Genomic DNA, 17,748 nt, shown 5'->3' with positions numbered 1-17,748 from the left:
TTTTATTTAACTTATTAACCGGTAACGAACAGAGTTTTGTTAACAGATAATGTCTGCCGTTGTTTTTTGAAATAGAAATTAGGTCCGAAATATTGGTATGATTGGCCCGAAATTTTCTTTGATTGCGATTTGTTCTACGACCGTGAGAACGTTTTTTACGAACAGTTTTAGAAACTATATCCAAAATGTTAACGGAATTGGTTCTAGATATATTACCAATTCCCATGATATTATCATTAAGACCGAGAGGGTAAACTGTCTGTAATTTTTTAATCCAATTTAATTCAATTATTTTCCGTGATCGTACAAACTTTGAATGCGATTCATCAGGCTGCTTATTTACTACTTCTTAAGGTTGAACTGCTAAATATTTAAAAGGATGGTTGTGCTTTTTAAGGTGTTGGTAAATGATACTTTTAAATTTATTGGGTCTTTTAAAACGATACAGATGTTCTTGGGTGCGTTTAGATAAATATCGTCCAGTTTCTCCTACGTACTGAATACCACACCCCGGTTTGTTGCATGTGAGTAAATAAATAATACTGTTTGTTTTTCAAGTTATATCCGTTTCAAAATTTAAAGAAAATGTGCGACCATTAAACGTTGACCTTACCGTATTGTTGGTGGAAAGACGGGGACATGTAAGTCATTTTTTGGCATGACACTTATCGATAGAAGGGTAACCACGATTTTTATTGTTAAAAATGTTAGCGATGATAGTATTTTTAGATAACCGATTTTGAAGATTGAGACGTGTAGATACCCTTTGAACAAGTTTAGTATTTAGTAATTTTCCATTTCTAAGCTTCATAATTGTTTTGTTAGTGAATTATATAATAAAGGAGCAAAAATTGGCGTCCAGAATATGAACCAGCATACTATAATTTAAGTTATATAAAATGGATAAATTTGTTCGGCTAAAAATGTCAAACGCTATCAGTTTTAATTACCCGAAAAAGATAGGGTATATCAGGGTAGGACTGATGGCTGACTAAATAGTAGAATGGGGCTGAATATTAAAATACTACTTTTTGATAAATATTCCTAAAGTAATGAACTAGAGCAGTTCTCGCTCGGACACACACTCCATATATTATAAGAGCATTGTCATTATCAGGACCGATATCATTGATGCAAGCTATACTTTATTGTAGTTTAAACACAGGTAGGCATTATATTCGTGTTATTTTAGCCCTCACTATTGCTCAGGCAAAAACAATCACAAATAAATAGCCTACCCATGTTAAAACTATCATAAAGTATATAGCTTGCATCAATTATTTCTTAAATTCAGAAAATAAAAAAAATATACACTACACCCACAGCTTTGCGATATGATATCTATTGTAATCAAAAATGTCATTTGGATGTGTACGCTTTAAAAAACGGCTGAAAGTGAGATACGTTTTCATGTATAACGTTTACCTGTAATCCTGATTGGACAATACTTTATTTGAAAACCCGTTAATACAGACATGTTCTCGCTAGTACTAGTCCAAACGCGGGAATACTCATTTACACCTTATATCATAATCGGGATTTTGCTTGGTTGGAAGCGAAGTGAATGTTTCGGAAATTATAAACCTTTTCCTCATTTTAAACGGTAGGGGCTATATGGCCATTTTTGGCCCCACCCCCAAATTTCATTTAATTTTTCATGTTGCAAGTCTATACCATAGACCTTCTGAAAATAATTGAATTATGGGTGCTGGGTGGGGTCGCACTTATCAGCGACAAGAAGAATAATATAAAGACAATAGCACATGTTTAGCGCTAAGAAATCTTAATGTTAATTATTTAAAATAAATAGATACAGACACATGCATTAAAGGGTGTTTAAAAATGTCGGTGTATTTCCATTACAGTAGTTATGTTTCAGGTAGGGATTAGGGTTGGAGGGGGCACTTCTATTAACAAGGTGATAGGACGTGCCTTTGGAATAGTTCACCTTTTAAAGCTTAAAATAAATGAAAAGTTAAGAAAACTATCAGATATATATGACAAGGACAATAAAGTTTCTATAACTTCTTTGACTGTCAACCTATTTGGTGTTCCCGCTGTGTCTTTATCAACCATTTTTTTCTCTTTTGATACTTAAGTATTCCTCTTTTACATAAAACCACATGCAACCAAATTAATATGGGAAAAGATAACTTTTTTCCTACGCAATATATGAAAAGTTATATATTTTTAAAATGTAAAAGAGGGTGAGGTAACAAAACAGCGACACCCCTAATCAATTAAGTATTGAAGTGCACCCCCATCCCCTCTAGACATATGTAGAGGATCGTTAGGGTTGACTGTTTGAATTTCATCTTATTTTTATTATCTATTTCTAACTATATCATTCTATAGCATTACAAAACTTGTACATGCTATTATCTCAAATAAATCTGTATTCTTAAAAAAATTCTATTTTCATTAGAAATATTATTTGTTTTATTGTAGTTCTTGTCACTTTGACTATTTTATCTTTCGACTTCATTCATCTTAGTGTCGTATGACTTGGTATCTGTTTACCATGACAATATTCATTATATATACGTCAAAATAGTTGAAAGCAAGAATGTGTCTTTAGTAAATGGATGCCCACAATCGCAAGACTAACAAAGGCCAAAGAATCCTGAATTGGGACAGGCGCAATAAACGGCGGGCTTAAATATGTTATTTTGAGATCTCAAACCCCTCTCCCTTTACCTCTAGCCAAAGCAGAAAAATCAAACACACAGCAATACGCACAGTAAAACTTTGTTTAAAAGAAGTCTGAGTCTGATGTCAGATTAAACTACCTTGACCGAAAACTTAAACCTGAAGCGGGACACCAGGACGATGGGAAAACATACGCACGGACAAACGGACACACAGAACAGAAAACATAATACCCACAAATGGGGCGTAATAACAAAACCGGGTCACATTTTTAGAATTACACTTTTTGTATACACATGATTATAAAACTATTTAAAACATAACCTTTAAAAAGGTAATAGACATGGAGGATGCTTACAGACTTCAGGCACTTGTTTCTATGCATGAGAAGGTCAACTATCCATATATATATATATATATATACATGTATATACGGATATATGGATAGTCTACCTTATGCCGTTTCCGTTCTCTTACCATCAAATTTTATAGAACTTGTTGCTCATTACCAAAAATATGCAATTGGAATATAGGTAGTTTCATTTTCAAAATAATTTTGTGTTTCTCCCCAATAATGTAAATTTAAGCAAAATAATCTTTTAAATTTGCCCCCCCCCCCCCTTTTCTCCTAACATAAATCATGGATCCATCCGACCCTAATACCAGATAGAGAAGATTGCCCATTCAAACACCAGATTTTGAGTTGATAATTAGCAGAAACATAAGAAATATACAGATTTTGTTGTATTTAAGGTCTATCTTAAATTTCATAATTAAAAAAAAATGTCCTCAAAGTTGTCATTGACTCCCTTACACATGTAGTTCATTGCTTTCGGATTTTATAAAGAAATTTAACTAGTTAACTTACGAAAATAATATTAGGAATACACGTTACATTCATAAACAAAAAAAAATAAAGTTCCTATAGGCATAAGAATGTATAAACTAAACTTTGTCAGATGAACAGATCCAATTGGACGGCAAATTTCAGCTTTTTTTTTTGCTCTGCTTGGCTATGAAAAATAAAAGTAAACTATCGCACCAACCTTGAACCAAAAAGATTTTGATCCGAAGTATGAACATGTCAAAATGTTAAAATTTCTAATTGGTGCAAGTATGGTGCGGTGATCAAAAGAAAGAAAACACATCCAAATTTCGGTATTTTTGCTTATTTTCCCAATTAAGACGTCATTTGCACCTACCATTCTGACGTCATTTTACCTTTATTCGTTAGATAAAAACCTCTTTTTTTTAAATCATTGACTCATATTCTAATAATTTATGGAGAAAAATCTGCTATGTTAGAATTTTTATTTTCTTGTAAATCTGGTGCCATTTTAGGCCATTATAGCCCCATCTCCTATACGTCGAATTCCCCTCAATGCCGTGGTATTTACCAGCTTCGGTGGTTGTCATTTGTTGCTGTGTTAACATGTTTTATTTTCGTTCATTTTTTGTAAATTAATTAGGCCTGTTTTTTTCTTGTCTATATAGTTTTACTTTCGTTATTTCGGTAACTTTTATAGCTGCCTATGCAGTATGAGCTTTGTTCATTGTTAAAGGCCGTACGGTGACCTGTAGCTGTTTATTTCTGTCATTTGGTCTCTTGTAGAGAGTTGTTTCATTGGCAATTATTCTACATCTTCTTTTTTTTTTATATTTATCCCAATAATTAAAGCAACATGATATATCAATATCGATTAATTGAAACAGGTAATCCGAAAACTTTAAACAAAAATGCCACACAACCTGACTTTACGGAAACAAGCTTGTATATTTAAGAATGAGTTGCGTATATCAGGCGGGGAAAGACGTCTATACAAATGGCCAATTTAATGATGGAATGAAAATGACGTTTACACATAGATACATAATGTCTACGTGTCACATAAATTTCGCGCTAACGCGTATACGTACATGTATCCTCACATAGTACTTTAGTAGTCTCTACTATCCCCAACATTATGCATATAAATGTTAATGGCTTACAGCTTACTAGTAAAAAAAACAAATACCTTCACTTGAAAGGAGTTTCGGTCAAAATACATTCAATGTAATTAAACAGATATATCATGTTAAGGAGGAATATTTCCCAAAAATACCAGTCTTGAGACCAAATTTCCCTCGTTTACCGTCTAAGGACAATTGACAGTCACTTAACACGTATTTTTGCAAATACCACTCCATAACACGATATTTATGTTCAAAATTGTAAGTACTGTCCGTACCAACAGCGCTTCATTTAAGCACTTATTCAGCACTTCTGTGTTGACAAGAATTATCATTGATACGGTCATAATTATAAATCAACTGGTAACAAAACTTTGAGTTTTTGAAATACTAAGGTTTTCCTACCTCAGGAATAGATTACGTTAGCTGTATTTAAAAAAAACTTCAGGGAATTTTTTGGTCCTCAATGCTATTCAACTTCGTACTTTAATTGGCCCTTTTAACTTTTTTTCGAATCGAGCGTCACTAATGAGTCTTTTGAAGAAGAAACACATGTATGGCACAAATACAAATGTTCCTCCAAGTATCTATGATGAGTTCATCACGCCGACTCTAAACTAACTCTACAGAAAGTGTAGATATAAACCATTGCAAATTAAACAAAATGTAAGCATCTGCCATACTTTTCATGAATTTTTAAATACTTCGAATATAGTTTTCTTTCATTAATAACATTTAAAATACTATAATTTCACTGCATAGGTTTTTTTCGAAAATTAAAAGAAACAAAACATTTATTTCAACTTAAAATAAAAAAAGTAAGTGTCAATTTTGTAATCTAGAAGAAGACTATGCTCATTATTATTTAATTGTTCTTATTTAACAGATTTCCGCAACAGATACAAGATCTCTAAAAAAAAGTAATACAGACTTTTGTAATAAAACTATAACACCTAATATTTTGATACAAATAAATAACAACAAGTATTACTCAATTAATTTTATATTTACAATATAGTTAGTTTTTTTTCTACATGTAAGTAATCTATGTACCTGAGCTGAAGACAAAAAACACAAAACATAGATGTCTACCGAATTTTGTGAATGAATACTCTAGAGGAGAAGACACCAATACTAATGAACATAAAGGAATAAATCCAATGCTTCTAACATAAGCATAAGTAATGTATATTTTTTAGTAGTGTTTACAGTTGTACAAAATTGTATACATATGTCAATAAATCTATTCAGCTGATTATTCACTGGGAAGTCGGTGGAGTTTAAAAGGGTATATAAAGAGAAGCTTGGTATCTTTTTGTTTTATTGTCACAAGCAATATTCAATGAATGAAAAAATACTGCTGTACTCAATTTATCTCATGTTTAGGGATCTCTCTGTCCTTAAAAATATAAATTTATAATGACATAAAACTGTCAATTTATTTCTACATGTTCCTTTTGTGATCAGTTTGATGTTTGCAAATTTTTTATCATTTATTTTTGTTATAAAAACACACCATAATTGGTTTTTAAGTTGCCTAGAATAAAACAAAAATGAATACACACAATAGCTGTTGAAGGGCAATTATTCATATACAAATTGATTGACTATTTGGAACTGATCAAAGAATGATAGAGTATGATACAGACTCTGAGATAACTTTAGGTACTATTAATTATTCTATCTAATAAAAAAAGAGAAACACACTATACACCTGTATGTGTTTGGTCAAATCAAGAAATAATTTAAGCAGAAGAAACTGAGACCTGGGAAAAGATAAATATGGTTGTTTGCTTGAAAAGAAATATTTGGAAATCTTGCATGGCTATATTAGAGAATTGTGAAGGACTATTACATTCCAGAAATGGCACATCTGACTTTAATATATTGTATATGCTCATTGAAAAATAAAATAAAATAACGAAGGAAGAATTCTCAAAGCACTGTTCTCATGGAGAAACAATAATAACTTGAACTGCAATGCAGGTACAAATATCATATAATTTAATAGAAAAATAAACTTTTGGTGCGTTTTGGACAACGTTGTATCAAAGGTTACATCACAAGTCCACAACTAGTAATGGACTTCTCCTTACATTGAATTAGGAATTCATTATTTTTATTTTCCCCAATCACTTGAATTAAATACATAAGCATTTTCCCCAGTATATAGCCATATTTGCTTTGTCGTAAGATAGACAATAACAGTTTGGTGTCTTTGAATATCAGCTGTATTTGTACGAGGGTAAGCAACAGGTGTAATGCGAGCTGCAGCGGGCTATTGCTCCTGTTTCGAGCCGATTACAAATACAGCTGATATTTAAAGACACTAATCAGTTATTGTCTTTATCCTGCGATTAATTCTGTATATTGTTTGTGTTTTGAAAGACACAAAAACTCTCATTTTGTGCATTTATTTTCGATTTAAAATCCCTAAGGGTCAACTATAATACATCGCTCAAGGTGAATACTTATCCATTTTAACATAACAACTAATGTCAACAGTCGAAATAAATAAAAAAAAACATATTGTCCAATTTGAAACAGAAGAGTACGGGTTGTCCTTCGCTTCAGACTTGACATCCACGAAACATGCATGCTGAAATTGACATGGTTGATTTTGTTACACAATCATACACATTCAAGTTTTGAAATCGATAATTTTCATCGTAGAAAAAAACTGCTGTTCATGTGTACTGTGTATGTTCTCAGAAAACTGACGTATTTCTTATTGCTCTAAAGATAAGTTTGAAAACAAACAGAACGTAAAAAAATAATCATTCTCATAAGGTCAAACAATACGTCATTTGGATCCGACTGCAATACACATTCTGAGGTAACACAGGTTCATACAATACTCAGTCGTAAAAACGAACAGGTTTGTCATTCAAGATAAATTTAAAACATTTTCTTTTATTTCTTTTTTAGATCTTTCTGGATATACACATGAGCTAGCTAAAAAGGTGAAGAGTGGTATAATCAAAGATTTGATGATCAAAACTTTTCCTAGGATAGTGAAATTTCGCTTTTTCCAAAGACTAAATAATTGACCCATTTTGTCTATTAAATTCTCATATTATTGATTATCATGTTCAATATAAATTCCTAGAGCTTTTACTGGTTTATCTACAAAAACTAAATAGCATTTAAAATTTTAAACATCAGGACATGGTTACGTATTGCACTGCAAACGGTTTGTCATTACTTAATATAGTTTTAATATCATTTAATGCGATTGTGTCATTGGGCAAACTGCTTTTTAATATAACTTGATCTGTATATGGGTTGACGTAATGTATGTGTTTCATTACAGCCGATTGCATTAAGTGTGTAGACAAATGTTATATCTTTGGTTAGCTTTCTTGTTAGCTGAAGCGCTAAGTCATTATTATGTTAAGTAAACTACCCTTCTTTCCTTCTTTAAGAGAAGATAACCAATCTATCTGTCTTTAGGACTAGGCTACCTCGAAATGACGGTAGTATACCTTACATAATAATATAATTTTGAATTCTCATTGTGAATGTTTCAAGTTATTTCATGTCACTGTGCTTTGTTGAAATCTGAGTGTATAATTTTCAATTCTCAGTATGTAATATCATATTCTCAGTGTGTGTTTTTATGCCTTATAATCTCACGTTTTTTTTTAGATTCTCAGTGCGTAAATTTTTCGAAAAATGTTTTAAACATAGTCTTGGCGAGAACGGCTTACCAAAGATGAGGTTAAACCAGTTTAGGTTTAATGTGCTTTTGATAAGCGTAGCTATCCATCGAGTTAAAGTTCAAAACATCACTACGGAAGAATCTGGGGACAAATAAGAAAATCGCTCCAGAATCAAAATCATAATATTAATTACTCAAGGTCAAGGAATTAGCAACGACAGGTAGATTTAGATCCCAGAAACGAACTTACCATGCAATTTATAATTTCCCTTTATCTCTATAAGATAAATGTCGCAATGGATTAAAATTATCCCGTCATGAATAGGAGGAACATATCAATTAAGATAAACACAAGCTACAGTAATACGTGCTTTTAGCCCGAAAAAGCTTAATAGAAATAAAAATGAAATATAATTAAATGACGTACAAATGACTTAAAGATATAAATAAACATGTTCAATCATTAATGAACGTAAAATAGTGAAGTTATATCTCGCTATTAGCATGTAGGTTAGTTTGATTTAACAAAATAAGCTATGAAACATCAGTGATGAATTATTCCCTTGCAAGTAAATAATTCGAGCTGATTGAATCCGTCTTTATGCTACCTTTAGCTACAGATTGGTTACGCATATATAAGGCGTGTTCAGTCATGAAGAAGAAAAGAATGTCAAAATTGAAACTAAAAGAAAGGTAAGCTAATTTGATCTCCAAAAATATCCTTACACATGTAAAGACGATAGTTAAACTTTTTTTTACATATATCATGCAATCAAATAGCCCTAGAAAATTCCAATTGTATATGGTCGCAATCTGTTTATATTTATGTTTATATCAGGTTATGTGAACCTCGGTAGTCTTTGGATGTCGTCTCGATTGTTAACTAGATGACGTTTAAACTAAAATACACACTTAATGTTGATTTATATAATCGGATCGATGCATTGTTTATTGTTTATTTCAGACTTATTATAATTTTGTTATTCATTTTAGTATATTTTAGATCAAATATGAGAATGGAGTCAAATGAGTGAACATGAATTCAACAGCTAATATCCCCTAGATTGGAAGTATATTAATCTCAAAAATGCTTTATACTAGTGTTACGTAAAGTATCTGATTACTTTTCATTTTAAAACTGCACCAGCTTTCAAATGGTTATCAAAGGTACCAGAATTATAATTTAGTACGCCAGCCGCACGTTTCGTCTACATAAGACTTATCAGTGACGCTCATATCAAAATATATATCAAGCCAAACAAGTGCGAAGTTGAAGAGCATTAAGGATCCAAAATTCTAAAAAATTGTGCCAAATACGGCTCAGGTAATCTATTCCTTGGATAAGAAAATCCTTAGTTTTTCGAAAAATTCAAAGTTATGTAAACAGGAAATTTATAAAAATGACCACATAATTGAAATTCATGTCAGCACCGAAGTGCTGACTACCGTACTGGTGATACCCTCGGGGACGAAACGTCCACCAGCAGTGGCATCGACCCAGTGGTGTAAATAGTTATCAAAAGTTGATAAGGCCAAACAAGTACAAAGTTAAACAGCATTGAGGACCCAACATTCCAAAATAGTTATCAAAAGTACCAGGATTATAATTTAGTACGCCAGACGCGCGTTTCGTCTACATAAGACTCATCAGTGACGCTCATATCAAAATATTTATAAAGCCAAACAAGTACGAAGTTGAAGAGCATTAAGGATTATGCAGTGTTTATATACATGACTCAACATAACCCAGTTTACTCAGGTTTGACCGTATTGAAATTGACATTTCAGGAGATGATCTTGCGGACATTGGGAAATGAAAATTGAGTTCTGTTGGGAAGAATTTACAAACATGCCAGACGTTAGGAAATGGACAGGCACATGCTCAGTCTGAAAATCTTTGTTAGCAGTGGAGCCAATTCTGAGACATTGCATATTTTCATGACATGTGGTCATTTTAGTAAATTTCCTGTTGACTTAACTGAAAAAAATAAGAATTTTCTTATTCCAGGAATATATTAGCTTAGTCGTAATCAATAATGTGGTCATTTTTATAAAATTCCTGTTTACGAAACTTTGAATTTTACAAAAAACTGAGGATTTTCTTATCCCAGTCATAGATTACCTTAGCTGTATTTGGCACAACTGGAATTTTGAATCCTCAATGCTCTTCAACCTTGTACCTGTTTGGATTTATAAATATTTTGATATGAGCGTCACTTATGGGTCTTATCTAGACGAAACGCGCAACTGGCGTACTAAAAGATACTCCTGGTACTTTTGATAACTATTTTGGAATGTTGGGTCCTCAATGCTGTTTAACTTTGTGGCTTTATCAATATTCTGAACTGAGCGTCACTAATGCGTCTTATGAGGGCGAAACGCGCGTCGGGCGTATTGAATTATAATCATAGTACCTTTGATAACTATTCAAATCCTTATGAGTTCATGCATGACCGATTAAATATGCGAGTTCCACATGACATAATGATCATTAGCAATATAGGCTTGATATTCAAAGTAACGTTTAAAAGTATAAACTTAAGTTGAAGCTTTCATCATTATATTATTTTTCACATTTTGGATCCCGAATGAAATAAGTTGTTGCATTTTTGAGCAAAGATTGTTGCTCATCATGTACATGCTGATGCTGTTATAAATTCATTACACACAATACAGGTGAGAATAATTAGAAATAGATTTTTTTCCATGTCTTGTTTTGAACAGGTAAACCAGATGTATCGAACATATTTTTTGTCTGACAGCTTTGTAGAAACCACTAATTTGTAAAAGGTAAAGTCAATAAACCTAAATCACTAGCATGTACATTTCTTTTGTCCTATTTGTATTTTATGCTCTGGCATTGATTCATAGTAGGTATCAGGAAGGAAAAGCACATTTTAGCTCACTATGGCTATCACTTCCCACTAGCTGTTGTCATCTTTAGATGTTCTTGTGGTAGAAAAGGTTTACGAAAATCTCCAAAATATGGTTTGATAAATTTATTAATTATCTTCCTCCTTCATTTTCTCCCAATACGTATATAAACATTTCATTTAAGTTCATATGGATGCTGAATTCCTCCAAATTTCCAGTTTTGTCCTGTATTTCAAAGTCACATAGCTTTAGTAATAATGTAACCCAAAGCTTCTTAAATACTCTATACATTTGCTATATAGAAACACCAAATTAAAAAGAATGGTGCTTTGAAACACCACAGATATATGTTAAATGCAATGAAATGTAGGATTAATTGACTCCACATGTCAAATTCAAGGAAATATTTTTGTCGACCCTTTTTAGTAAAAAACCGGGTATGACGTACCATAATTTAGTAGTATTACACCTTTAAGAAATTTATAGCGGAACTTATAATAGCAGAAACAAGGGAAATTGTAAAAAGCAGAAGGGTCAGCAATTTTTGTCCAACCAAAAAAATTAAAACAACATGTTTAATAATTTCTTGCGTCCAAAGTGCTTTTCTGGATTTACCTTCATCAGGAACGCTCAAAGCCAAACTTTCAAAATCCGAAGATGTATAAGTACCTAAACCGTTGAAGAGCTATATGTAAAAAAAACATAAAATAAATGGCCAAATTAATGAACAAATCGACAATTTAAACATTATAGAAGTTAAAATTACCTTTGAAGATAGAACAGGATACAAAGGGAATATGAGATACGCTTACCAATAAAAAACGATTAAACGACTATTTCCACAATTTTTGTGTTTTTTGTATGAAAATATATGACAGATAGAGAGATATGTCAGTGCTCATGTTGTTTTTTATCAGACACTATAGTAGATAGCAAGAAGAGAGCTGTAAACATCAACAAGATTAAAGACGGTGTTTCACATTCACGATTTTTACTGCAACTCTTGATAGGATAATTCCCGATTAATATTTCTAAAAGTCTGATCAAGATCCAGTAAATTACAGCTGGAAATTCTGCCTGACAACCGATTACATAATAGTTCCGATCACATAATAGTTTAAAAAGGACCAAACAATAACATTAACTGATGATAAATAGTCAGTAGATACATTCGTTCCTTAAAATCCAACCTGAATATAAGGCCCGTAATGATGCTGTGTTGATAATTTGATCCTTTTACCAGAGCCAAATTGACAGTGCATCATCACTTCAATGGCTTTCATTTTAACGAATGTAAAAATTACATGGCATCATGGGGAGATGATTTTGACTGAGGTGAATCTTTATTGCAACCATATGACTTAATTTTTTCGTATATTTTAACATTGACGTATATTATGGATAAAAAAACGTTAAGTGGAAAAACTCTTTTCTTATTCTTGAACACAGAGATGATTTCTTAAACAAAAAGAAAATTTCTTGCATGAACAACTAAATTTACATTAACCTGTTGAAATTTCATTCCATTATTTTTAGCTGACAAAATTTGAACTACAGAAAATGTGTATTTGTAAAATTGATTATGTAATCGGTACATCTGTATCAACATGGTAGGTTTTTTTCCAAATTTCAAACAAACCTCATCCAAATTAATCAGGGGTACATTTTAAAATCACCTACCACTGAGAATTGGTTGAAATATCACACAATACATGAGTATGTACAAATATTAAGATGATCTCCACTTACCAACATTTACATTAAAACTCGATGTGTCTTTTCCGGATAACAGTTTTTTTATTACACTAACTATTGTTGGTTTTTCTGTTGTTTCAGTCTGAACATTGCGTTTCTTTTGTCCCAAAAGAAGTTTCAATAATACTTTATCAAAGTTTGAATTTTCTGTTTTCTGTACATCTCGTTTCAAATCCATCTCATTGTTTTTATCACTGCAAAGTAAGAATATTATACAGATGCGTCGACAGCAATATGATACATCAATATTCTGAATTCGGGCGTTTTTCTGCAATAATGCAATTTACTCTAAAAAGGACAATTTAAAAAACAAAACTGTAAGCGTAAAATAAAGTAGCTTTACTTGACGTAATGTTAATTGGTAAGAACTATCATACACAAGCAAGTTGAAAGTAAAATCACTAAAATACTGAACTCCGTGGAAAATTCCAAACGAAAAGTTCCTAATCAAATGGAAAACATTTTGCCTATTTTACAAACAAACTGTATTTCATCAGCGTCAATGACTGGGAACTTATCACGAAACTGTGAATACTGACGTTTCGTGCATGACATAGAGGAAAATACTTTAGTGAATTTTTAGTGTGTTCGTGACATCATTATTCACTATCATCCTTTAAATAAACATTATTTGTTCTCCATTTAACTGTATTTTTTTATATAACATTATCATTAAAACAGTAAAATTCACTATTAAATAAACATTACGTAAAGACATTCTTAAAACAAATCCTTGTTGAAATACGAGAAACTGATCCGAATAACTCCACCTCTTGCTATTTACCAGTAGCGTAGCATATATTAAATATGTCATACCATAAATTGATTCATTTTCATAATAACGAAACACAATGTTCTGTTTATCAATGTACTCATTAAAAGATTAAAAGAATGTTACATTTCTACAGATGAAAATAAACCCTTAGAAATTAGGAATTTTTCCTCTTCGAAAATGTGTTGAAAATTTGATGAAATCATATTCAAAATGCCCTTCGCCAACAAATGTTTTTGCTTACATATATAAGTAGGCGCCAAATATACAATCAGGAAAACAGATTGATAATGGTTAACATTTCCAAGAAAATGGATAAAAATAATATCTTTCCTTCTTTTAGGCTGATTCAAATGATAAATGTGTCTTTTCTTCTTATTATTATTATCATTATTTCAAATATTATACATTCAGCAATACATACACCTGCGATTAACAATAATCATTAAAGTTGTTATACTATAAAACACCTCTAAATGGACGTTTAGTGCGAATTTCTAATTCATCTAAACAACTTTAAGGTAGTTTTCACGCCGTCTGCGCATAAAGTTGCGCAATGATATCGTAAGTCATGTACAATTGGGGCTGCTTCATTTGTTCTAGGTCGGGCTATGCCCGGTTCGCCCTATAACGTGACCGGGTTAAAGATGACTGAAAATAAAACGAGTGGAACCGGCTGATTTAAAAATGGCGACAGAAGTTCAAATTTATACTGTTTAGCTTTCTAAGCTCGGGAATATAAAAAATGAACCTGTTAACAATATAAATATATATTTTTAAAATGCAATCTTTTTTACTTAGGCCTTATTCATTATAAAAACGTTTCTCCGACATAAATTTTATAAACTTGAAAATAAAATATAGCATGGCAATATATTATCGTCATAGTTGACCAATGCAGTATCATATAATATAGTCTAATTGGAAAAAATCAAATCTTCAAATTCCGACAATTTATCAAAAATTACGCTTCCCGCCATACTTATGACTGCTGATTGCCTGCCGGTGAGTGAAGATCGGCGTGGGCGGCGTATGCCTATTTGCGCCGGCGGCTGACTGTACAGCAAATGAAGCGACTGTGCCTATACAGGAAGCGTCGACCGGCCTAACCCGGGTTAAGCCGCTGTGGCGAATGAAGTACTACCATTGTCGTAATTTTCCATAACAATAAAATATGATCACTTAAATTTTCTTTTTTATTTAAATACATTGAGAAAGAGTTGAAAAACTTCTAAATGCAATTTTAAAACTTAATAAAGGTTATTGTAACAATTGTCATTGTCGAAATAGTACTTCCGTTCTAAAAATAAATATGGGATAAGCATGAGAAGAATGAAGAGTAAATAACTCATATTAATAATCGAACACGTGAACTGCTTTTCATGAATACTGTAATGCAGATCGAAATTATAGATAACGATCTTCATTTTGGTAGCTTATGAAGCAGTTTCACCCTTGTCTTACACTAGAAAAGGTCCGACAAATATGAGAAAGATGGATTGGATGTAAACAAATTATGAAAAGGGGGAAATTTACACTGAAAAGTAAGTACTAATGAATTGAATATACATGCTAAAAGAGCGATTCACGATCACTGAAAAATAATATGTAAGCGTAAAATTAGAGGAAATAATTTCAAAACAATATAATTAAGTATACATGTAACCATAGGCATAGACCTTAGAAATATGTCATCTGCTTAGGGTTCAGACCATTTGGGTTTCTGGGAGAAAAGGTCATGATTTATGCAAGTAGGTGGTTTATATAATAACATGTATATGCAAACAGAATTTTCTTGTTGTAAACCTAGTTGAAACATTTTTGGGTAAGCATGCACACTTAAAATTTAGAACATATTCCATCTATATAAAAAAAGATGTGGTATGATTGCCAATGAGACAACTTCAATGTATCCACAAGAGACCAAAATGACACAGACATTAACAACTATAGGTCACCGTACGGCCTTCAACAAAGAGCAAAGCCCATACCGCATAGTCAGCAATAAAAGGCCCCGATATGACAATGTAACACAATTCAAACAAGAAAACAAGAAAACTAACTGCCTTATTTGTATAAAAAAATATATACCATTTATCTCTATTTATTTTTTGTTTTTTCCATTTTTCTGTACTTCTTATAATTTAACACCCCGTTTTTCTTCATTGTTACATGCATGTCTATTTTCTTTATTTACAAATGTATTGTGAACATTACATGCATTGCAAGATATGTAATGTTCACACAAGAGGCTATATTTTGTAAATAAAGATAAAATCAAAGGATAATAAATTAACTATGTTCCCCAATCTAATAGGATATTAGGAATTAACCGATCTTAACCAACGTTGTGTGAGCAGAGCTTACTAAATTAAAAGTCTGTTGACCAAGTTTCATGGCAATTATAAGATATATATTATAGACAAAATGTTTTCAAGACTAATTTGATGTTCATGAATCAGATATGTATAAAAATTAAAAATTATTCAAAAGTCAAAATTATAAAAATGTATGAGTATGTGCCTTTTAGCATGTTTAGTAGGTTTTTGAATGAAAAGGGGGGGAGTGGGGGGGGGGGGGGGGGGGGGTCTTGTATAAAGATTTGATATTTTCCAGCAAGTTAAAACTCGTGAATGTTTTTGTTGAATAAATAATCCCAGTGGCGGATCAATAATTTTTCATAAGTGGGGGCTCACTGACTGCCTAAGAGGGGACCCGCTCAGGTCATGCTCCAGTGATTCCCTATATTATTAACCAAATCTTTCCCAGGGCCGCCTCTGAATGCTCCCATATGTACAAAATGTACTTTAAATAGAAAGGAAATTACAAATGGCATAGTATATTACATGTAATAATTTAACAGTACGTTATGTATTGAAAAGTCTAAAGCCCCAGTCCCACTAGATCACGATCGCACCACGCTCACCGCGATCTAAAATAAACTCAGATCGTGGTGAGGTCGCGGTATGAGCGGCATGAACATGTAAATTTTCGTTGCTTTCACGATGCTACTACATCCTCAATACGCTGAAACAACGATCCCGCTACGATTATACCACGTTCTCACCGCGCTTATTCTGCGACCTCACTACGCTTATCAAGATCTTTCTACGCTCATTATGTTCTCACTACGACCATACCACGATTTTTTTTATTGCAACAAGATCTTACCACGCTTCTACTGCGATTATAAATCGTTCTTACCACGATTATACTACGTTCATACCGCGATCTTACTACGTTCTCAGCAACAACGTCAACATCGTGTTCCATATCAATACAGTCCCATTCCTTCTATTTCTAATAAATACGTAGATTTCTCGGAAACAATACAGTCATGCCACCACAATCTACTAGAACACGTGGACGTGGTGGTAGGGGTTGATATAGAACCAGAAAGTCTGATAGTAACGAATCCTGATCAAGCAGAGATGCCGGACCGACCAATCCAACCTAAATTACAACCTATTGCTGGTCCATCAAGCTCAAATGACGATATTTTAGTGAACGATATCATAGATGACACAGATGTGTCAATAGATATAGTAAGATGTGGTTTGAGTGCCATTGAGACAAATCTCCATCCAAGTAACAATTTGTAAAAGTAAACCTTTATAGGCAAAGGTACGGCCTTCAACACGGAGCTTTGGCTCACACCGAACAGCAAGCTATAAAGGGCCCCAAAAAGGGTTACACTAAAGACCTGAAAGTGGACCTGAAAAGACCGGAAAAGACCTTAAAAGTCCTGAAAATATACGACTAAAATTATTCAAATTGCAATAACTTTTTTTATTATTGGATCGAATTTCTTCAAGTTGGAATTTTATTAATTGTAAATGTCCAAAGGTTAAAAAATCTCTTGGATGGCCGGTGACCCTCAAATTTTATTTCAATTTTATAAAATAGAGACATCAAGCTTTACAGTTTGAAATAATGAGCAACTTCTGTCATTTATTTTGCTCTGAAAATTCAATTAAAGTGTATTTTTGTCCATTTTCCCTATATTTCCATAAAACCTATTTGCACTCATTTTCAGAGGTCAAAATATCTCTTAGATGGCCGGTGACCTCCAATTTTTTTTGCATTT

The 17,748-nt window shown here is 32.4% G+C and overlaps 1 protein-coding gene across 1 annotated transcript in view; it reads right to left on the bottom strand.

The window, feature by feature from the left end:
- The window catches only part of LOC139526028 (uncharacterized), a 66,517-nt gene that overhangs the window by 13,348 nt on the left and 35,421 nt on the right, over positions 1-17,748 (bottom strand). The window contains exon 5 of the mRNA XM_071321201.1: positions 12,884-13,083. Within this exon, the coding sequence (XP_071177302.1) occupies positions 12,884-13,083 (200 nt within the window). The remainder of the gene's footprint in view (positions 1-12,883; positions 13,084-17,748) is intronic.

Source organism: Mytilus edulis, chromosome 6 (assembly GCF_963676685.1).
Source record: "Mytilus edulis chromosome 6, xbMytEdul2.2, whole genome shotgun sequence".
NCBI classification, from domain to species: domain Eukaryota; kingdom Metazoa; phylum Mollusca; class Bivalvia; order Mytilida; family Mytilidae; genus Mytilus; species Mytilus edulis.
The sequence above is the reverse complement of the archived record's forward strand: the minus strand, read 5'-3'. Positions and strand labels throughout refer to the sequence as shown.